This window comes from Euprymna scolopes, chromosome 3 (assembly GCF_053919585.1).
Source record: "Euprymna scolopes isolate OS-2025 chromosome 3, ASM5391958v1, whole genome shotgun sequence".
Taxonomy (NCBI): Eukaryota; Metazoa; Mollusca; class Cephalopoda; order Sepiida; family Sepiolidae; genus Euprymna; species Euprymna scolopes.
In genome coordinates, this window is record NC_136484.1 from 120098 (window position 1) to 145000 (window position 24903).

At 37.0% G+C, this 24903-nt stretch overlaps 1 protein-coding gene across 2 annotated transcripts in view; it reads left to right on the forward strand.

Moving 5' to 3' along the window:
- The window catches only part of LOC145252663 (branched-chain alpha-ketoacid dehydrogenase kinase-like), a 145674-nt gene that overhangs the window by 108006 nt on the left and 12765 nt on the right, over window positions 1–24903 (forward strand). For both annotated transcript variants that reach the window (XM_080112439.1, XM_080112450.1), the window contains exon 11: window positions 17788–17952. In XM_080112439.1, the coding sequence (XP_079968565.1) occupies window positions 17788–17952 (165 nt within the window). The remainder of the gene's footprint in view (window positions 1–17787; window positions 17953–24903) is intronic.

Here is a 24903-nt window from a genome sequence, read left to right on the forward strand (position 1 = left end):
TGGACAAAGCAGGGGAGGGTAGAGTGGTAGCTCTAGATATATCTAAGGCTTTTGACAGGGTATGGCATGAAGGTCTTCTCAGGAAAATCAGATCATATGGTATAACTAGACGAATACTTAACATAATTAAATCCTTCTTAGATAAGAGAAAAATCCAGGTTGTCCTCGATGGTCGTACATCTAAAAAATATGATATAAATGCAGGAGTACCTCAGTGGTCTATCCTTAGACCTCTATTATTCCTAATATCCATAAATGACCTCCCGGACAAAATTGTATCTGAGATAGGTATATATGCTGATGACACCACGCTCTTTAACAGGCACAACAGGAAAACAATGGGGACAAAAATGGATGGTCACATTCAATGCTGCCAAGACTAAACTTGTTTCCTTCAATAATTATAAGAAATCTTCTCTACCACCAATAGCCATGGTCAAAGACTCATTATCTGAAAGTACTTCTTTTAAATTCCTTGGCCTAACGTTCACAGGAAACATGAGTTGGAACAATTACATTGAGAGCATTGCCAGGACCACTGCAAAGAAAGTAGACTCTCTCTACTGTGCTAGAAAGCTACTGATGCCCAAAAGTATCCTATACCTCTATAAGGTCACCATTCGCCTATGTATGGACTATTGTTGTCATATTTGGGCTGGTGCATCTACTACTAGTCTCTACCACCAACTACTACTAGTCTCTCACTCCTAGACAAGGTTCAAAAGAGTCGCCAATCTGGTAGGTCCTGAACTGTCATATAAGCTTCAGCCTCTGTCCCATTGACGAAATGTAGCATCCCTCTGCACAGTGGGCTGACAAGCAGACATATGGAGTTTTAGCAACTTCCTCAATACATATTTGAATAGCTTAGAGTCTGAGGTTGCAAAAAAAATGGGCTCATTAGTCTTCTAACTCCAATTATTTCTCAAGATATGCCCATTTGAAGATTGTGAATTTCAAATTTTTGTGAAATGGCGACTACAGTGATTTTACCAAAGAGTAAATCTTGGTGCACCTGAAGCATTGCTCAAAATTTCTTCCAGAAACCCCTAAATATGCCGTATAAGTCAGGAGTCGGCAACCTTTTGCTGTGTGCCGACTTAGGGTTTCAAATTATTCAGTGTACCAACATTCATATTTTATACCTGTTCTTTTTATAAAATATACAATAATCTCAAAGTTTATAAATAATGTGAAAAAAAAAACAGTTTCTTAAAAGTTTTTGTAAAGTTTTTATTATTAATGGGACGCTTGTCCTTGCATGGTCTTTGCCAATTCCTCAATGTCGGGAACATACTTTGTAATTTTGAGCTTTATACAATTTTCTGAATGTTCAAGCGTTAGACGACTTGGATGTGGACACAACACTGCTTTCATGTGAGAGAAAATTTGATCACAAGAATAAGTTGAACCAAAAGCCGAGAGAAGAGCAAAAGCAATTTTCTTCAAACAGATAAATGAGCTTGGGAAAGAAGTCTAACAGTTCAAAATAGCACCAGACTTTTCTAAATTTTCATCTTCCAGAGACTTTCTTAGTTCAGCAAATTTTAATGTCCATATTTCTGAAGACCTAAAATCAACCTGTTGCATTTCAAAATCATCAATGTCCATTCAGCTAAAAAGTTTCAGTTGGGCATTTGTCAAATCAAGAATGTCAGGCTTAATAAGATATGAAAATAAGGATTCATGAATGTAGAAGTCCTGACTTCGTTTATCAAATTCTGCTTTGAGTGCTTCAACGTACTCCTGAAGCTCATCCATGTTCACTTCAAATTGATTTGCATGATTTTTCACATTTGGAAAGTACTTAAATGCTTTGATGTTGATGTCACGGGTAAAAATGTCAAGTTTCATTGTAAATGCTTTCCAATAGCTGGAAAGATCAAAGACTGTTTGACCCTGTCCTTGTAATTTCAAATTAAGCTCATTTAAATGTGTTTATGTCGGTCATAAACATTAACAACCAGCTTTCATCATTCAGTTGAGGAAATGGTTTCTGTTTTTTATCAAGAAACGCCCTAATAGCCTCACGACAACAAACAAATCTGGCTAAAACTTTGCCTCGACTAAGCCAGCGAACATTGCTGTATAACAGAAGATCCCCATATTCACACTCAATTTCTTGTAGAAGAGATTTGAATAGCCCGTGAACCAATGAAGAGTGAGAAATAAGAAAGTTGATTATCTCAACAGCAGTTTCATCACAGAGACCAAATTCAAAGATGAGGTCTTTGCACATATGCGCTCCTGTGGAAACTTAACAGTTTGCATCCAACATGGTTTTCAAGAAGTTTTACAAATCCTTTCTTCTTGTCAATCATTGCATAATTTGTTCAAGTCAATGTCCTGTTTAGAAAAATAACCAGTAAATGCACACAAAATATCTTCTGCTTTAGTTGTATCATGAAGGGGTAATAAACAACACAACTCTTCATAAATGTGGTTATTCTCGTGATATCTTGCAAGCACAGCTAGGCGAGATGCATCGTTTACATCAGTGCTTTCATCAAGGGTGACACTAAATATGTGGGATTGCTTTAATCCAATTGTTTGTTTAATTGTTACATTTTCAGCCAAGTCAGATATGCGCCTCTCAGCTGATATTGCAGAAACTGGTATTTCTCTAATTCGAGAGAGTATAATGTCTTTATTTTGTAAATCATGAAACAAAACTTCAGCACCGCTCAAAAAAGTGTCTTTGATCTATTCACCATCTGTAAAAGGTTTGCCATTCAAAGCCACACACTGGGCTATTTTGTAACTACATTCAGTAGCTTTACTCTTCATTCTAACAGCTTGGCTCAAAATACCAGTTTGTTTTTTGAAACCAGAAATAGCTTTTTTATGGCTTCACCTTTCTCCTCTGAGATTTTAAACTTAGATTGATGTTTAGTTTGAAAGCGCCTTTGTACACTAGATGTGCGACACACAACACTTTTGCAGCAGAAAGCACAAACAGCACAATCCTTTTGTTCCACAAATCCATGTTCTTTTGTCCAGTTGTCTTGAAATTGGCGATGATCAAGTTTTCTTTTCTTTTCAGCCATAACTAATGCCAGGGGTATCTGAAAATATAAATAGGCCTAATTATACAAATGTCAATTATGATATATAAAATACTAACCAAATTATCCTCACCCTTGCTGTGGGAAAACCATGATACATTTTAATAAAAGTTGTGGAGAAAAATTATGTACAGGGTGTCCCAGAAGTAGTCTAAAGGTTTTGATTAGCTCCCATTCATGTGTGACATTCACAATTCAAAAGATATTTCATCCACATATTCCCCCAATCATACCATTTTGTTTGGTATATAGATTATCGAAATTGCTCATCTCTAATACCAGTTATGAGCTTGAAAATTAAAAGTATACTTTTAAGAATTTGAAAGGCAATTATACCCAATCTTGTATTCATATTCTGACCACTGAACAATTCTGTAACTCTAATAATTAACACGAAGTAAAAAATGTGATTTTTACCTATTATTGCCGCTGATGCACCGTATTTCGCCGCTCAACAATGAATGAATCAACAATCATCTGCAACTCGTATGACTACGTTATCAAAGCCTGTGTGATGCCAGTTCTCTTTTCTCACAGTTTCATTGGCCCTGACAGCGCACGTAGAATCAATTTTTCTTCTCCCCTTTGCTCTCAGCCATAGAATTGAATTTTGTTTAAATTATACTCATAATAGGCGAGCCAATTCTATATTCTTAGCTATATTGGAGCTGGGGGCTCGGCATGCCATTGAAAATTGCTTGCCATGGCATGCATTCTGTAGGTTGCCGACACCTGCTATAAGCCACTTAGATAATGCCAGATGCCCTAAATTTACTTCATTATAAAAAATGGAATATATGAACAAGTTTTTGACCTGTTTTTTTTTTTTTTTTACTTTTTCCACAAAACTTACTATAAAAATGAACATTTTTTCCATAAAAAATCTAAATTTGCCCCCGGCCGGTATATTTTAACCAAAGATTGCAAAAAAAAAAAAAAAGAGATGAAATTTCTCATGCTTCACAAATAAGAATCTAGACATAGAAAGCTATCATAATCCGATTGGGTGAAAAAAATCACTCTCGGGAACCATTTTAATTCTAACATATTGAAAAAATTTGAACTTGCCCATTTTTCCATAATTTTGGACAACCCACAATGACCGTTAAAACTATAAATCCAGATAATTCTTGTCATTCTTACTCAAATTACATCATCCAGACCACTTTTCCTATGTTTTTTGGGGTGCAGAATCCAAATTTGGCATCAGAAAACCATGAAACTGCACCGTTTTTCTGGAAAACGCTGATGTTTACCCTTTTTGAAGCTATTTTCAGTCAAATATTGGCCGTAAACAAGAAAAAATTTAATTTTTCAAAATTTATCTATTATAATTGAATATTTCCATTTTTCTCATTTTCAATTTTTATAAAATCCCACATTTTATTTTATTTTAATTACACAATCATAATGAATGACATGACAAACATTGCTCTCATTGAGATTTTCAAGAACTGCAAGAGATCTCGATTTGAAAAAGAGCCAGACTTTGATGAAGTTGTAAAATAGGTCTCCTCCAAGCTACAGGTCTCACCTAATGATAAACTTCTATCTGACGTGAAAAATGTGTTCAAAGACTTTCAGCAGCAACAAAACAAGAATCGTTCAGTGCTCAGTTCATCCAAGTCATTTGATAAGAAGGTAGTGCTCCAGCGTCACACCAATGTACTGAAAGTAAAGCATCCTCTGGAGGAAGTCAGTGACCGTCAACAACGCCAACTACTGAGCGGCTATATGGATTCGACCAAAGCTGCTGCTGAAGCTTCAACACCAAAATGTTTGCCTTTGGTCTGAAGAACAAATACCTTTAAAACAAAGAGGTTGCTAAAGTGGGATACTCTGTCTTACGCAATGAGTCCATCCCAGACCAACACATTTCACTGGAGGTTGCATCTGCCATCTATGAGAATGGCAAAATGACCAAACTGATTTACACAGACATTCACTTACTCCTGAAAGATGCTGAAGCTGATGTTCTTTCATCATATGACAAACTGTTGAAATTAAAGAAGTAGCGGAGGCCAACAGTACAAAAACTTGCATCTCCGTACAGTGGTGTGAAGTAACATTACCTCCAGTGCTTGCAACTTACGTCTGCCCAATTGTTTGCATCACTTCAGTTGCCTGCATTCCACAACTTCAACGAGATCAAGATGATGCTTCATGATGGCTTAGATGGCATTGGTGGACATTCCATTTTCAACCATTCATGTTCTGTATCGAGAACCTGAAGACTGTGAATGGTGATGTGCTCTGGGAAAACCCCTCACATGCCTCCTTTTCTTCTTGTCGTCCAGTGGTGTTGTTGATGGGAAAAGAAACCTGTGAGAACTTTGAAATTGTAACAGATCTTCAGAAGGAACAATCAGGTGTTCAGTGGACCATCTCAATAAATCTATTAATGTTGAAATTCATGCCAAAATGTCCATGATAGATGGCAAAATGCACACAACCGTTTCTGGTCTGAGTGGAGCGTTTTGTTGTCTCTGCACAAAGAGCAAAGAACAGTGTCATGATGTTGATTTCATATCATCAGGGTTCAAGGTCGATTGGTCACTAGAAGATACCCTCGAGATCTGCAAGAAGGACATGCACCTAGAAGAAAACCGAAAGAAAGAGGATTATGATGTTTGTAAAGGAGTCACCCAGGAACCCATCGCAACAGAAGACATCAACAACATGCACTGTCTCCACAATCTTCTCTGGTGTTTTGGATGGATCTTTAAAATCTGCTACCATGTCACTGCTGGTCATTTGTCTTGGTCGGAGGCAAAGTTGAATGTGTCAAATAGGGTAGCTCGAGCGTTAGAATTCCTAAAACAAGCCAAAGAGAAGATACAAGCCAGAGTCAAGGAAGAAACATCTATCACTTTGGAGAAAGCTGATCTAACTGCTCATGATGGAACCTTCACAACTGGGAATATTGCTAAAGTTATGTTGGACACCAACAACCGAAAACTGCTCACCCAAGGAATTGATAGCTCTGAATCTAAGATCGATCAACTGGTGTTGAACATGGCAGTGATTCTGACTATCCTCAACTCAGATCGAACGGTTAGGATTGATGAGTTCAGAGAATTTTGCAGAACAGCATACCTCGATGTTGCTTCAATTCCATGGATCTACATCCCACCTAGTGTACATGTGGTTCTTGGGCACAGTGCAGAGTTGATTGCTGAAAATTTCACCAAGTCAGGTATTGAAGCCAACAACAATTTTCTTTGACAATACCGAATCAACAAAGCCAGGAAGACCAATCAGTTTGATAATTTATCAGATTGTATCCATCGATTATAGGATAAGAGTGACCCCAGTGTCATGAAGGCCTGAGAGCAATTAAATTGCAGACATTGTAAAGGGACAGGGCACAGTATCCATAGCTTTGAGCAGCTCAAAGTTGCAATACTTGGGTGTAACACTGAGTACGAATCTTTCTGACGGATGATGCATAATGTGAATCACTGTTTGTTGTTTCATTGATGTTTGAGTGATATATTTTCATTGTAAAATGGATATTTGAAAATTTCTCTTCCGGTAATACTAAAAAAAGGTCTAGTTTGTTTACTCAACTTGTTTACTTTGCAAGTTATGATAATTTGAAATTTAACCAGAATTTAGCCCCTCCATGTATTGACCCAAATGATGGTGATTGGGGGCCTCAGACTCCCAAAATGGTATAATTCTGTGGAATATCAGTCTGTTTAACATCCCACTACTCTCCCTGATGCCTAACATAAGACCAACAGGTATAACAGCTAAATAGCTAACATTATGGACACTCATAAGTTAATGTTCGCATGACTCCCCCCCTTCTAAGCCCATTGTGCTCTGCCTGTTCTACAAGTATTTTAATGGTGAATGCTCCAGCGAACTGCAAGCACTTGTACCCCCTCGACGTAAATACCCCCGACAAACTCGACAAGCTGCTAAATCCCACCCATACACAGTAAAGTTCCCTAGATGTAAGAGAGCTTTCTACTCCAGTAGTTTCTTCCTCAGAACTGCTAGACTTTGGAATTCTCTTCAGGGTCCCTGCTTCCCCAACTGTACTGACATGCAAAAGTTCAAGTGTAATGTGAACCGACATCTTGCTGCCCAACTCCCTACATAGTATCCCTGTAGCTTATGTCCCTAATAGTAACCCCTTATATTAAAGTGGCAATGTGCCTTGTTTGGGGTGAAAATGCAATTAAAAAAAAAAAAATCATCATATTTCCTTTTCTAATCTATTCTAAATCTATATCGGATTATGACTAGTGTTAATATTTTCTACCATTACATTATTACATTTGGTTTATTGTGATTTATGATTTCCAGTTTATTATATCTTATTTGCTAATTTTCTATCTTATTTAATATATTTATCTCTATAAAGAAAAATGTTTAATTCTATCTGTTGTTTGGCCAGGACATCCCCTAAGATATGGTCTGTCTAATGGTAGGTCTTTTGGATCTATAGCTGTGTGAAATATCTGTCTTGCTACAATGTCAATTACTTTTCCACAATTCTTGCCAGATACTTCCACTTGCCTTATCAGTTCAATGATGCACTTGATGACATCTCTGGAATAATGGTTGATATTATGTTCCTTCATAGCAACCTTCTTCTCCCAACACTGATTAGAAAAATCAAGTTTCATCTGTTTAATTTTCAACTCATTTTCTTTTTCTCTTCTTTGCTTTTCTTGTGAAATTTTCTTGAATTGGAAAGGAGGGTTTTGGGGACTTTTCAGTTTTAGCTTCAACTTCAAAATTTGTTTTGCCAATGTTATTTGAAATGCTTGTGAAATGCTGAGTGTCTAATTGTTTAAAACTCTTGATTTCTCTGCTGCAAGGTAGACAAGATACTTTGAAGTTTAATTTTATTTTCCTCATATTGTTGTAATGATGACAACAAATCTTCATTTTTTTTCAGCTCTTGATCTTACTGCTTCAAATGGTCATAAAACGACTATCTTTTCTGTTTGTACATTTCTCATGCTCTGGACTTTATTTTTTTCTGCATATCCTCCATTTATCCCCCTAATTTTTTTATCTGAATAATTTTTGACACAGAGAGCAATGGTGAATTTTTTCTAGGTTGTTTTCATCATCATTAACTGGATTTTGTTGTAAAATCAGTCTCTTTCTACAAGCAGGCATAGCCGCCTTGAATGTAACTGGACTAGAGGACTAGATATTACAGTGGTTGTGGTGATATCCTCACTGGGTGACACCTGCTTTCAGGAAGTCTTCATAATTTTGATTATGATGCTGAGATTTACAGAGATTTCTAGATGTTGTCTGAATTTTCTTCACCTGTTTCCCAAATGACTGCTTATCAATGGAACATCCAGATAGGTACTCTGCAGCCTAACATATCCAGGATTATGGAAGTACCTCTATCTTCTGTAAAGAAACTAAGTCCATAATGATTCAGTTTGTAGATGCAATTATTTCTGATCGCCTTGACAAACTTGGACTACTCAGTTCATCTCTTGTAATACCAGCACATGACAAATGCTCTCCAACAAATTTTAAGTTTTCAAATAAAAATGTCTGGAATCTGTCAGAGTTATTTAAATTTAAATAGGCATCAGTATGAGCTTTCTCAATTAAGTGCCTTATTCTCACCTGATGGATGCTAATAAAATTGGTTGAAAATTTGACAACATCATTCCAGGTTTTTTCTTCATCTTTTAGATAGAAAAGTTGTAGTAGGAATTTATTGTTTATGTCAACTTTAGGAAATAATGGTCTTTAATATCTTCCAGTGAAATTAAAAATATCCTTTAATTTCTTGAAATTACAATCTTCTGAAATAAACATATCCCCAAATAAAATTTCAAATATAAACTATAAAAATTTAATGTAGTATAAAAACATTATGTATATATATATATATATATATATATATATATATATATAATATTTTTTCAAATTATAATATCAAACTGTTTAAAATGAGCGGAAGTTAAGTTATTTTACCTTTATATTGTTTATTAAATTGTTAGGTAAAAGTACAGACTAGTTACAAAAATAACAAACTCTCTTCTCCACATGTTAAGTATGGGTTTCTAAGTTCTAGTGTTTGCTGCATAAGTACTATTGTTTTTTTATTGTGTTAATATTTATTTTTTGTACCGGGTAGAACGATAAAATTGTCGCCCTAAAGAAAACAACACTAAAGCTTTATTTAAAAACTTCTATTGAAAAAATCAATTCAGGTAACTTGATTATGTAGTAGAGCTGACATCTATTCAATGTAATCGTCTTCAGCCTCAATCACCACCTTAATACAAGTCTGGAACTGGGAGCATGCCTTTTCCACAAGCGCCGGCGGGAGCTTAGCAAATACTCGACGGATGGCAGCGATCAGACTGGCTTTGATGTTGTGGGAGGTCATGTTGGTGATGTTCTTGACATATGACCAAACGAAGTAGCTTAGCGGATTCAGGTGGGGGGAAGAGAGGAGCGGGAGAAGGGTACAAAGTCGTAGCACTCCTTCTGAAACCAAACCTGGGTCTCTTTGGATTTGTGAGCCAACGCCGAGCCCTGCTGTCACACCCAGGGTCTGCCAGTGGCTGCCTGATTGCATCAGGGGATCACCATACTCTTCAGCACATCCAGGTACACTTTGGTGTTGACTTTGAAGCTGACTTTGAAGATGTGAGATGGCATGATGTGGCACTCACTTGAAACCACACCAAAGGTGAAGTGGCTGGAAACTTTGTTTTTATCACTCTGGGCATATCCTTCAAGCATTAAACCACCCAGATTTGCATTTTGAGGGTGCTGGCAATGGTCCTGTTGTCATAACTTGGATCAGTAGAGGGCATGAGTTTTACAGCAGCGCATCTCTGATCTCGATCGTTGAACATTGTGTCACTTTCAGACATGATAGAAGGCTCCTATTGCTCTTGGGATTTGTACACAACTGGCCAACTAGTAAGTGTTATGCAACAAAAAAAGACAATTAGTTTTAATCATGGAATATGTCATCTTTTTTAGGGCATCAATTTGATCGTTCCGCCTCTTATTGTTTATTATATTGTTAGGTGAAAGTACACACTTGTTAAAACCCTTCTTTTCCACATGTTAAGAATGAGATTGTAGATTCGCTGCATAAGAACTATTATTTTTCATAGTTTTAACATTTTATTTTTGTATTGTTTATTAAATTGTTACATGAAAGTTAAGAATAACTAAAAAACAACCTCCACTCTCCATGTTAAGAATGTTTTTTGTTTTTACTCATTCATTTAGTTTCGTTTGCATTCTGTTTTTGTTCTAACGCATAACTGTCAAGCCAGCCACTTGACAGGTTTTTTGTTGGCTGTTGATTTTAAACATTATATGGAATTATTTGATTTTAATTAAATTTTCAACACTTTTAAGTCTTATGATAAATAATTGGTTTGATTTATAAAATCTTAGGAATTTTTGTTGCCTAGCTAATCAAAAACCTTGATTCCAGTAAAGCAACTGGCCCTGACGGCATTCCAATTATAGTGCTGAAAAAGCTTCAACCAGAACTAGCTCCTATACTTACAAAGCTGTCTAAGCATTGTCTTAAGGAGAATTCCTTCCCAACACTCTGGAAAGCCTCATCAATATGCCCCATATTTAAGAATTCAGGTGATCAGTTATCTCTCTCTCAGTATAGACCAATAAGTCTCCTGTATGTCATGAGTAAGTTGGTGAAATTTGTGTTAAATAGAGAAGTAGTCAACCACCTCAGCAAAAATAACCTTCTTAGTGACATGCAATATGGTTTCCATTCTGCTAGATCTATAGCAGATGTGCTAACAGTTATATCTCATAGGATTAGAAAATCTCTCGATGGAGGCTTCCTTTCTAGGGCAATTGCCTTTGATAGTGTAATGCATAAAGATCTACTCTATAAGATCTCCAGCTACGGTATAGCTGGAAATGTTTTCTCAATTATTAAATCATTTCTCTCTGATAGTTTCATAAGAGTAGTGGCTGATCAGAATCAGAAGCTCACAGTATTAATACTGGAGTTTTTTTTTTTTTTTTTTTTTTTTTTTTATTATTACATTTTCACCCCAAACAAGGCACATTGCCACTTTGGTGTAGGGGGCTACTATCAGGGGAAACATCTACTGGTGTACTATGTAGGGATTAGGGCAGCGAGATGTTGGTTCACGTTGCACTTGAACTTATGCATGTCAGTACAGTTGGGGAAGCAGTGACCTGGAATGGAATTCCAAAGTCTAGCAGTTCTGGGGAAGAAACTATTGGAGTAGAAAGATCTTTTACATCTAGGGATCTCTACGTGGGGGTGGGATTTTGCAGCTTGTCGGGTCTGTCGAGGGTGTTCACGTCGTGGGTGCACAAGTGCTTGCAGTTCTTCAGAGCATTCACCATTATAATACTTGTAGAACAGGCAGAGGGATGCAACGTTTCGACGATGGGACAGAGGCTGAAGTTTAGATGCCAGTTTAGGGCCTATCAGATTTGCGACTCTCTTTTGAACCCTGTCAAGGAGCGAAAGACTAGTAGCCGATGCACCGGCCCAAATATGACAGCAATACTCCATACATGGGCGAATAGTGGCCTTATAGAGGTACAGGATACTTTCGGGTGTTAGAAGTTTTCTAGCACGGTAGAGAGAGCCCACCTTCCTTGCAGCGGCCCTGGCAATGCCCTCGATGTAATTGTTCCAACTCATGTTTCCTGTGAACATTAGGCCAAGGAGCTTGAGAGACGTACTCTCAGATAAAGAGTCGTTGGCCATTGCTATAGGTGGTAGAGAAGGTTTCTTGTAATTATTGAATGAAACCAGTTTTGTCTTGGTGGCATTGAACGTTACCATCCATTTTTGTCCCCATTCCACTACTGATTGGAGGTCATCCTCTAGTGTTTCTGCCATTACTTTAGATATATGTTCATTTGTTTTCCTGTCGTGCCTGCTATAGAGTGTGGTGTCATCAGCATATATACCCATCTCAGAGGCAATTTTGTCAGGGAGGTAATTTATGAATATCAGGAACAGCAGAGGTCCAAGGATAGATCCCTGGGGCACTCCCGCATTTATATCATATTGTTTAGATGTACGACCGTCGAGGACAACCTGGATTTTTCTCTTATCTAAGAAGGATTTAATTATGTTAAGTATTCTACCAGTGATACCGTAAGATCTAATCTTCCTGAGGAAATCCTCATGCCATACCCTGTCAAAAGCCTTAGATATATCTAGAGCTACCGCTCTGCCCTCTCCCGCTTTGTCCAGTGAATGGTATATGCGTTCAGAGATTACAGTAAGGATGTCTGCCATGGAACGGGCTTGTCTAAATCCATATTGATGGTCGGTCAGAAGTTTAGCATCTGTAAGGTGCTGGACTAGAGCATGGTTAATTAAGGTCTCAAATATTTTGGCAAAAAGTGGGAGGAGGCTAATAGGGCGATAATTTAATGGGTCAGTTCTTTCGCCAGAATTCTTGAATACTGGTACTACAGAAGCAGTTTTCCAACAGCTCGGAAAGCAAGATTCATTAAGGCATTTGTTGTATAGTTTGGAGAGAACTGGAGCTACTTCGGCTGAGCACTTTTTTAATAGCACAGCTGGGATGAGGTCGGGTCCACATGCTTTGGAAGTGTCAAGGTTTTTTATGATAGCATGCACCTGAGCAGGGGTGATTATCAGATCGTCTAGCGTGGCGTCTGTCCGCATAGGAAATTGAGGTAGGGGGTGGTTTAGAGGGTCCAGTGTGGAGTTTGAGGCAAACCGACTGGCAAGCATGTTAGCCTTCTCGGCTGCTGAGCAAAGAACCTCGTGATTGTTGGTTAGTGGGGGAATTGTTGATTGCCCATTATTTACTACACTGTTGTAGATTTTCCAGAAGTCACGAGTTCCTAGTTTTTGTGCTTCGATGCGTTTTTTAGTGGTTTCCGTAAATTCCCTCTTAGCTGTCGCTATTTCTTTCTTAACGTTACTTCTAGCTTCTATGTACTTCTGTCTGTTTGAACTGGACTTATGTCGGTTAAACCTGCGGAATGCATGCTGCCTTTGAGCAATGGCAGTTGCGCAAGTCGAAGTAAACCATTGGGGAGAGTGGGGCTTGCTATAGAATTTCCGCATGGGAACATGCGCTTCGATTGCAGTTTTGAACCATTCAGTGGTCTCGGTTGCACATTGTTCAGCAGGGAGAGAGAAAATATTTTTCCATGGAGCATCTCTAATTAGTTCCCTGATGGCTTCCCAGTCAGCCTTATTATGATATCTCGTTGTTTTGAGCACTGGCTCTTCAGTTTTGGGTCTAGAGTTTAGGGCGATTTCAACCATTATCACCGCATGATCAGCGTTCCCAAGTGGGCTGTCGGCTTTCGTTACACAATCATCAGGAACTGTGGTCAAAAACAGATCTAATAGTGATGCGTGCTGTTCTTCCTGATCAGGGAAGCGGGTTGGAAAAGTAACAATTTGCGATAGGGAGTGAGATACAGAGAAGCTATGAGTTGCGCTGCCTGCTGCATCTGTGTAAGTAGAGAATCCAAGCCAGTTTTTGTGATGGACATTAAAGTCGCCAAATACATGTACTTGGGCGCTAGTGTCGAAGGAGAGTGCTGTGTCTATGCTGTCAGATACTTTGTTTATTATGGTGCAGTCTTAGGTCGAGGGGTCCATCCTGGGCCCAAATCTCTTCCTGATCTACATCAATGCTCTCCCAAATCACATCTTAAGATCATTTATAGACATTTATGCTGATGACACTACCATCTATGGCAACACTTCAAAGGTTGTAAATGACCAAGTTCTTTCTGATTCTCTCTCCTCTGATTTTGAGCACGTGATACAATGAGGAAAGAAGTGGCTAGTTAATTTTATATTTATATATATATATATATATATATATATATATATGTCAACATGTTGACACACCAGTTCTCATCAGATCACTGAAGTTAGACAACGTTGAGCCTGGTCAGTACTAAAATGGGTGACCATTTGGAAATTCTATGTGTTGTATGTGCTCTCTGCTTATCTCGGCATTGTTTCCAGTCATCTTGGATCTCTCCTTGTTACAGTACTGATTCAGGAGAGGTATGATTGGGGATTGCACAATTCTTGCCTCACAATTACATACATAGTTTCAATTTGTTTTGGCGATCTGACACAAAAATAATACATCATGAAACACATGTAAAAAAAGTTTAAAATTCTTGAAACCATGTGCATAAAAATTCAAAATCTAGAATCAACAACTTTCCCTTTCAACCAAATCACAGTACTTCTGTCTGTCCTAACCTCTGCTTCTATGTAACCCAATTTACTCGCCACAGAATTTGGCTTGCTAGTGGCCTCAAAAACATCATGACATCTGCTGACTACAAATAGTGGCCATTTATTGCTATTAATTCCTTCTCTCACCAGTTTTTTAAGCGCACTGTACATTTTACTCTCACCTGAAAATGATTTAAGAATGGATAAAATACATTTGTGATACATATAACAGATATATTAAAATTTTTTATTTTCACATAAAATGATAATAAAAATAAATTAAAAAAGCATAATTAAACAGCTCTGTTATCTATATATATAAAAGCGAAAGTGTATGTATGTATGTATGTTTGGATGTCTGCTAAAAACTTTCGACAGACGCGACGAAAATTCACAAACTCGGTATCACATCAAAGCTCCATCCTTTGCTCGAAAAATATCTAAAAATTGGCCAAAAACGTTAACTTTTTCACCCTGAAATCGACAATTTTCAGGAGGGGGGGGGTCAACAAAAACGGTCCTCTCGTGACAATGACCGATTCTACGCATGCGTCAGATGACGTCGTGACCTGATTTTTTTTTTTTTTTTTACACAGTGATCACCACTTATCAAGGCCCGGAAGCCACTCAGGGATAAGGGTTATTGCAAGTACATTACGTTAGTGTGGAGATTTGATGAAGTGTTTACTTAAAGGGGCGGTTCATTAGGAATTTGTTAACATTGGACTTGAAGGTATCCAAGTTGTAGTCCGGTGGGAAGCAGGCAGACGAAACAGAGTTCCACAGGCGTGCAGTTCTAAGAAAGAAGCTTTGTTCATGGAATCTGCGTTTTGATTTAGGCACAGATATAGAGTGGGGGAAATTATTCACAGTGGATTCAGCTAGACGGGTGTTTTTCGTGAAAGATTGGCGAGGGGGGACCAGAGATTGGAGTTCAGATGAGCACCTGCCATGGAAATAACGATAAAACAAGGATAGGCTCGCAACGTCTCTTCTGCGGGAGAGAGGTTGCAGGGTAGAGAAAAGGGCATCTCCCACTAAGCCACGAAGTCTATTTTGTACTCTGTCAAGGCAGGATAGGCTGTTTTTAGCAGCTCCTGCCCAGATATGGCAACAGTATTCCATCTTTGGACGTACTTGGCTTTTATATAGATAGAGAATTGCATCAGTAGTGAGATATCTTCTGTAGCGGTAGAAGGATCCCACTATCTTTCCAGCGACCTTGGCAACAGACTTGATGTACGTGTTCCATTTCAGATCAGGAGTAAAGGTCAAACCCAGAAGCTTGTCAAAACACGGGGCCTCACCCAGACAAGAGCCATCCATCACAATTGATGCCAGCTGGGGATCAGAGCGTTGATGATGTAAGGATAGGAGTTTGGTTTTGGATGCATTAAAGGTAACCAGCCACATCTTCCCCCACTGAACCACGCGCTCGAGATCAGAGGAGAGAGAATCAGAGAGAGCTTTGTCATTTACAGCCTTTGATGTGTTGCCGTAGATGGGCGTGTCATCAGCATAGATGTCAACGAATGATTTAAGTATGTGTTAGGGAGGTCATTGATGTAGATCAGGAAGAGAGTTTACTTTAAATAGTTGAAAAACCGAACAAATTTCATGTACGTTGCGTTAGCTCAGTTGATTAAGGCCTTGGTTCATTATCTAAACGTTTCGGGTTCGAATCATGGTGTGAGATTTTTTTTTTTATGATTTTTTAAATTCAAATATTGAACCAGTGTTATTTAAGCCATTTTTCACATAACGTTTGTTTTTCTGCTTTTTTTTTTTTTTTTTTTTTTTTTTTTACTTCGCTTATTCTTAGCGACACTCAAAAACTGCCGGGTACCCACCGATTTTTTAAATTTTAATATCAAAACAGGCTTATTTAAGCCATTTTTCATGTGTTCGTTTTTCTGTTTTCATCGTTCATTTGCCTTATGTTAGTTTTTTTTGTGTGTTTTTTTTTATTGTTTGATCGCCGCGTAGCAGGGAAAACAGAAACTGGCTTCCGCAACTTGACGTTGTCGCACCTGCTAATTTTGGTATATAAACGTCAACTTAACACACTTATCAATTCATCTGTTCCCGTGGTCGAGATGGTTACGTTGCAGGGGTTTTTTTCCATTTCCTTTCCACCTCTGCGCCAAACGTTCGGGGTTCTTTTACACCTCCAAACAACCGGCCAACATTTTTTTTTTTTTTTTAACAGGTTGTTTTAATCCCCCCCCCCCAATACACACACCTCCAAACACCCGGGCAACGCCGGGTACCCCCGCTAGTCTAATATATAAAAGGCAAAATGGGCGCGAGTATTTGTGTATGTCCATGAAAGGCTTTTGCATCGGGTTTCTCGTATCGGTTAGATTCCGCGAGAAGTTTTTGCATACTTCCCAGATTGTAATATCTTGCATTCACAAACGAACGTTGTCTCTATCGTTTATTTTGATCGAGTTAAACAAAATTCCCAATGTGCCATTGTTTCCAGTGTTTATTTATCTTTTTCATATAAATAAAGTGAAAATATTGGAATGCAAACGCCTGGCCTTCGGTCCAGGTACTATCTGTTCTGTAATTTGTCCTTTGTCACTGTAGGGGAAACCCTTCATACTGAGACAATTACTATTTATTTGGATATTGCCTGCGTGCCCTCGTTTTGGGGGAGCTGCTTTTTCTCCCACATTAAAAACGACCTTTCGTGGGAAGTTTAAAAGCAACGCCATTTCTGCAAGTAATGTTGACTATGTTAAATTTGACTTTAGACTTCTGGTCACATCATGGAGTAGCGATAAGACGTCAAATTTACTTTCGCTTTCTTTTCTGCCTTCGCGTCACTGCCTGCCTACTACCACTTTTTTTTTTTCTTTTTTGCACAACACACACACTCCCAAACACCCGGGCAATGCCGGGCACTCAGGCTAGTCTTTTATGTTTAAATGAAAAAATCCTACCTAAAATGCACACACACACACATATATATATATATATACACACACACACACTTTTATATGAGAGGTGTATAGTGAAATTGTGTCCAAGATAAATTCTACACTGTCAATCAAGCTCCAATCCTGTTTCATTGTTGCATCCATGTGGTTGTTTTACAAATACTTAAAAGGAATATAGTGTTGGTGTCTCAGTGTAAATATTCCTGACTGTCCCAACAAGCAGCAATAATAAAATAAAAATGTCACGGGGAAAAAATGGCATGAGTGAATAAATAGGAAAAAAGGCACAAGTGAAAACTGTTTTTAATCAGTTAAGAGGAAAAGACTAGAGAAAGTATAGTTAGATCTGTTTGTATACTTTTACTTTTGCAAAGATATTTTTTTAAAAAAACCCAAAACTATGATTAAATATTTAGAAATTTGAAAAGAATTAGCATCAGGAATTTTGAATGGAATTGATAATAGCATTGAAATCAAAAAACTTTTGGAGCATTTCCTTACTAGTATACAATTATTAATGCTTTAAATGCTTTTTAAAATTCTTCTTCAGAGTGAGCGATCGAGGAGGAGGTGTCCCAGTTGATTTAGTTCAAAAAGTGTTTGACTACAGTTTTACAACAAGCGGAACCTTGACTGATGATCGTGTGAGTGGCGGCCTCTTTGGCACAATAACTCAATCAGATTTTACTGGACCCGCTCCAGGATCAATGGCAGGGTAAGTTGAGTTGTATGATGTTTCAGAATTTTGAAGATGAAGTTTGATAATTTATATTAAATGGACGACTGTTCTTATCTTGAGTGTTATTTGCACCAATTTCTGGAACTTGGAATCTGCATAAAATTTCGAACAGAACCTTTTATTTAATCCATGACGGTAGCATGCTCTCATTCTGTCAGCCATGATTAGATAAAAGTCCTATTTAATTCGCAATTGTATTAGTGTTGTTCAAATGGGATAAAATACTTGACAAAACACAGTTGTAAGTTACACTTGTTGGATTATGGCCAGGTAATTGAGGCCCATTGATGCCCATATTTTGTGAATAGCAAATGAAAACAAAAGAACCTGGACATGCTAGTTATTGTACCTGAAGATGACATCAATAACCAAATAATGAAGCAGTAGGAATTTTAATTTATGGAAGGAATGTTGATAAGAACAGATTGTTTTGGGTTGACAGAGAGTGAGAAATAAACAAGTGGATGCATATGTGCCTGTATTTCTTCGCCACCAACCCTCATCCTATCATTCTTTCTCTCTTGCTATATGCCATTTGCTACAAGCTATGGTTTGACTTGTTTACATAATAAAGTCAATTGTTTCATATCAACTGAGTCATTGCGTTATTAGAAATATACATTCGTACATATTTGAAAAGTGCAGCTGAGAAATTATACATACATTTTTCTATAACTGGCTCATTATATAACACCTGTCAATTTGGCACAACAGAAGAAAAGGGTCCTTGAAAAACAGAATAGCAAGAAAAAAAATTAGAGAGGTAAGTGGATTTCGGTTTTCTTCCTTCTGTGTTTCTGCTCTTGGAAATATATATATATATATATATATATATATATATATATATATATATATATATATACACACATTTGTATTTGTGTATGCATGTAATTAACAAAAAAGAAACGCTCAAATTCCATTAAAAATTAATTTTAAATACTCTAAAATACAGGTAACAAAACTATAATGGAGCACATTTTAACAGAATTTATTTACGCTTTGACTATGGAGTTAAAGAATGCAGTAAGTTTGGTAATGAATACATGTAAGGAAGAATCTCTTTTAAACAGTATAAAACTGTTAAAGTATAGAGAGGATGGGGGATATAAGTCATAACATAATTAAAAATAGTAGGAGCTGCGGATGAAGAAAAATGTCAGGCAGCTTTTCTAACCACAAGGAGTCCAATCGGCCAATTCGTAAATAGATTAATGTTAAACAATGCATATTTAACATGGAAAGGATTAAAGGGATCATGAAAAGAGTGTAATGGGATTATCACAAATCCTAATGAACATATAGTCAAGTTAGGCAACATATACAAGGTAGATCAAAAAGATTTCAGGACTATATACAGAGGATAGTATGGCTGACAGAGTGCACATATAGTGGAATAGATGCGTGGAACAAGGTAATTAGAAAACTGGTACTGGCATTTTTCATAGAGGGCCTCAGAGATCGATAGGTTAAGATGGCGATGATTGAAAGTGAGAATAGGAATTCAGTCCAAACAGAAGTGTAATACTGGGCCGTGATTGGCTTAGCAAAAATGGGATGCAAATGTACTTAATTTAGGGGCACCAAGAATTGGTAATGAGTATAAAGCTTTTAGAGCAGGGTTTCCCAAACTTTTTAGGCTGGTGCCGCCTTGACTTCTAGAATAGACTGCTAGCAGCCCTTACTCCATAAACACATGCAAGCTGTTTTTTGAAGTGAAAACAACAATGTTATAAACAAAATATGTGGCTTTCGTTAAGAGTTGAACTTCTTTGTTTACAAAGCCATTTGGCAGAAGTGATGTCAGAAAAATTTTAAGCTATGGATGATGTAATATCCATAGTATCCTGTCTATAATATAGCTTCTTTTATTTAAGCAAATATAAAAATAGAAGTTTTGTTCAAATAGTTTTTATTTGAAATTTTATAATAAAAAATATAACCTTTATTATAAAAATATGTTCATGAACTATTTTTTTTTCAATCAAACATCGAAGGTGTTGGTAATTTCTTTTTTTTTTTCTTTTTTTACATCAAACATAAAAATATAACTGTTATAAAAAATATTTATGAACTGTTTTTTTTTCCAATGTAATTTTGTTTAAAAAAATTTTCTGGGCTGTTTTTTTTTTAATATATTTATGAACTGTTTTATTTTTATTTTTTGCTTGATTAAAAAAAAACAGTTCCTAAACATATTAAAAAAACAGTTCATAAAGATTTTTTTTTTTATAACGATTCTATTTTTATGTTTGATGTGAAAAAATATTACCAATACCTGATGATTGATTAAACAAAAAAGTGTATGAACATATTTTCATTATAAAGGTTATAATTTTCTAATAAAACTTCAAATAAAGATTGCTTGAATAAAACTTTTATTTTCGTATTTACTTTAAGAAGAAAAAAGCTACCTTATATACAGTGTTAGTTATCCATAGTTTAAAATTTTTCTGACATCATTTCCGCCAAATGATTTTGTAAATAAAGAAGTTCAACTCTTAATGAAAGCCAAATATGTTTTTAAACACAATGATATAGTACACAAGCTCGGCTTTGTTGGCTTGTAAACATTTTATTTGATCATGACAATAACCCTTAATAATCAGATCAAACATTTTTTTTCAAATTGAAAATAATATTAAACACAAAATTTGCTTTTCAAAATAATAATTAATCTAACTATTTTTTTTTGGTCTTCACAGTTACCCTTAATTTACACATGCAACTTTTTTTGAAATTGAAAACAATACTAAATACAAATTTGTTTTTCAAAATATTTTTTTTAATAAACCATTTTATTTTGTCTTCACAGTTACTTTCAATAAACACAGAAGAGCATATATTTTTTTCAAATTGAAAGCAACAATATTAAATACAAAATATGTTTTTCAAAATCAAATACACAATTTTATTTGGTTTTCACAATTACCACCAATACAAACATGCAAGCACTTTTTTTTAAAATTCAGAACAACAGTATGAAACATAAAATGTTTTTCAAAAATAATATTTAATTTAATGAATGTTATTTAATTAGCCAAATGCACGATTTCACAATTTCTGCTAATGTGATGTAGATACTTTGTGTAGGGATATTAGTTTCTGTACATCTAGTTGGAATTCAGTAAGAATAAGATGTAGATCCTTATGTTCGATAATTCTAAGTCTGTTCCTTTGCTTGGAAAGAAGAAAGGTAACTACACTGAAGCTCCATTCTACTAAATATGAAGTTGGAAAAGCAATAAAATATATCTTCATCTTGTTTCATAATACTTGATAAAAGTCAAAATCTTTTTTGTAGCCAAAAGTCTTGATACAATTTCTTGAAGTTCGGACTTAACTCAATGTCGTTTGGGATTGCAATTAATTCATCTTCTGACTCTTCTGTTTTCTCACTGCTGACATCTAAGAATGGATTGATTACCCGTCTAGTATTTTTATCAATAAAAGATCCTGAAATCTTTCAGACATGTCTCTCTTCAACTTTCCTAGGTGAGCCCAATACACTTGAAGAATATTATCTGATATGCTCTTTCCTTTATCTAATTCACAGAGGTTTGGAAACTGGTTAGAGTTCATGACATTTGAATAACTTATATTTAGACAGGAAGTTGGAGATAAGGTTAATATCATTCCTTTGGAACTGCAAATTAACTACATTGAATTTTGTGAATCTATTGAACAAATAAGCAATGTCGTTCTTAATGTTTTTTATATCATCAGAGCCCAGACTCTTGGAAAATTTCTACAACTGTATTTTTTTTTTTAATTCAATTTTCACCCCAAACAAGGCACAAAACCACTTTGAAGTAGGGGGTTACTATCAGGGACATAAGTTATAGGGGCATTATGAAGGGAGATAAGTAGCAAGATTCCTGTTCACATTGCACTTTGAACTTCTGCGTGGCAGTACAGTTGGGAAAACAGAATCCCAGAAGGGAGTTCCAAAGTCTAGCAGTTCTGAGGAAGATACTATTGGAGTAGAAGGCTTTCTTACACCTAGGAATCTCTGTGTAGGGGTGGGATTTAGCTGCTTGTCAAGTTCGGAGGTATTTATGTTGAGGGGGTACAAGTGCTTGTAGTTTGTCAAAAAATACTTGTAGAACAGGCAGAGGGATGCAACATTTCATTGATGGGACAGAGGCTGAAGCTTAGATGACAGTTCAGGACCTATCAGGTTGGCGACTCTTTTGAACCCTATCTAGGAGAGAAAGACTAGTAGCAGATGCATCAGCCCAAATGTGACAACAATACTCCATGCATGGATGAATGGTGACCTTATAGAGGTACAGGATACTTTCAGGCATAAGTAACTTTCTAGCATGGCAGAGAGAGCAGTGGCCTTAGTAATGCTCTTAATGTATTTGTTTGAACTCATGTTCCATGTGAACGTTAAGCCGAGGAGTTTGAAAGAAGTACTTTCAGGTAATGTGTTTTTGGCCATTGCTATTGGTGGTAGTGAAGATTTCCTGTAATTATTTAAGGAAATAAGCTTAGTCTTGGCAGCATTGAATGTGACCATCCATTTTTGTCCCCATTTCACTACAGATTGGAGGTTTTTCTCTAGTGTTTCTGTCATTTCCTTAGATATGTGTTCATTTGTTTTCCCCTTGTGTCTGTTATAGAGCGTGGTGTCGTCAGCAAATACACCCATCTCAGAGACAATTTTGTCAGGGAGGTCATTTATGAATATTAGGAATAACAAAGGTCCAAGGATAGACCCCTGAGGTACTCCCGCATTTATATCATATTGTTTAGATGTACGACCGTTGAGGACTATGTGAATTCTTCTCTTATTTTAGAAGGATTTAATTACGTTATGTAATCTTCCAGTGATACCATATGATTTGATTTTCCTGAGAAGACCATGGTGCGGTACCCTGTCAAAAGCCTTAGATATATCTAGGACTACCCTCCCCTGCTTTGTCTAGTGAATGGTATATACGTTCAGAGATTACAGTTAGAATATCTGCTGTGAAACGGGCTTGCCTAAATCCATATTGTTGGTTAGTCAGAAGTTTAGCAGCTGTAAGATAATGGACTAGAACTTGATTATTATGGTTTCAAATATTTTGTGGATAAGCGGGAGGCAGCTAATGGGACGATAATTTAATGGATCAGTTCTTTAATTCTTGAAAACTCAAGCAGAGAAGTTTTCCAGCAGTCAGGAAAGCAAGATTTGTTAAGGCATTTGTTGTAAAGTTTGGAGAAAACTGGTGCAACCTTAGTGGAGCATTTTTTTAATAGTACAGCCGGGATGAGATTGGGTTCACATGCTTTCGAGGTGTCTAGGTTTTTTATGATACCATGCACCTGAGAAGGAGTGATTTTCAGATCATCTAGTGTGACGTCTGTCTGCAAAGAAAGTCAGGGAGGGAGTGGTTTGCTGGATTTAATGTGGAATTTGAGGCAAACCAATTGGCAAGCACTGTTGCCTTCTCAGTTGCCGTGCAAACAACCTTATGATTTTTTGATAGTGGGGGAATCGTTGATTGCCCATTGTTTACTACACTGTTGTAGATTTTAAAAAAATCATGGGTTCCTAATCTCTGTGCTTCGATGTGTTTACTGGTGGCTTCAGTATGTCGCTATTTCTCTCTTATAATTACTTCTAGCTTCTATAAACTTCTGTCTGTTTAAACTGGAATTATGTTGGTTAAATCTGCAGTATGCATACTGCCTTTAAGCAATGGCAGCTGCACAAATAGAAGTAAACCATTGGGGGGGAGTGGGGCTTGCTATAAAATTTCTGTGTGGGAACATGTGCTTCAATTGCCATTTTGAATCATTCAGTGATCTCATTTGCGCACTATTCAGCAGGAAGAGAAAAGAAGGGGCATCTCTGATGATATCCCTGATGACTTCCCAGTCAGCCTTTTCATAATACCATTGTTTTGAGCAGTGGTTCCTCAGTTTTGGGTCGAGAATTTAGAGTAATTTCTTCCATTATCACAGCATGATCAGCATTCCCGAGTTGGCTGTGGGCATTTGTTACACAATCATCGGGAACTGTGGTCAAAAATAGATCTAGACATGAGGCATGTTGATCTTGCTGGTCTGGGAAACATGTTGGAAATGTAACCGTCTGTGATAAGGAAGGAGATATAGAGAAGCTGTGTGTTGTGCTACCAGCTGCATCTGTGTAAGTAGAGAATCCAAGCCAGTTACTGTGATGGACATTGAAGTCACCAAATACATGTACTTGTGTGATAGTATCGAGGGAGAATGCTGTATCTTTGCTGACAGAGATTTTGTTTATTATTATACAATCCTAGGTCGAGCGAGAGCGGTTGAGAAAATATAAGTAGCTAATGTTATGTTGCATATTAAGTCTGAAGCACATAAAGGCCTGATCGTCTGATTCTAGTTTTGTTTCTCTGGTCAAGGGGAGGGTGTTTCAAATATAGACTCCAAGTACATACATATGTTTGTCTGAGTCCTTATGGAAGAGTGGGAGATAACCAGGCATGTAAAAGTGATTAGAGGGAATGGAAGAGTGTAGGTTAGTTTTACTTAGTGCTAAGATATCCAGGGTGTTTACTCGGAGAAATCACCTAAAGTATCAGTTAGGGTGAGAGGTGCTGGACAAGTGGTTGTACAAAATACCAGACATACAATACAAGTAGACCATCAGCTGATTCATCATTATGGCCTAAGGAAAGTCCACTGGAGATGAGGGCAGGGTCCCTTTCCATGCATGACATAGTACTACAATCATCCCAATATTATACAACTGTTGATGAAGCAGCTGTCAACCCAATCCAATTGCAATAGCACATACTGCAGACAGAACCTATCTACTCCTTAAGCAGTATAAGTTTGCAAACTGGTGATTTGTTTGAGCCACCAGCTCTAGGAAGGTTGTTGTTCAGGACTGAAGAGGCCTCCCTCCCCTAGGTTTAGCTTCAAAGTTTTCCTTCTCCTAGA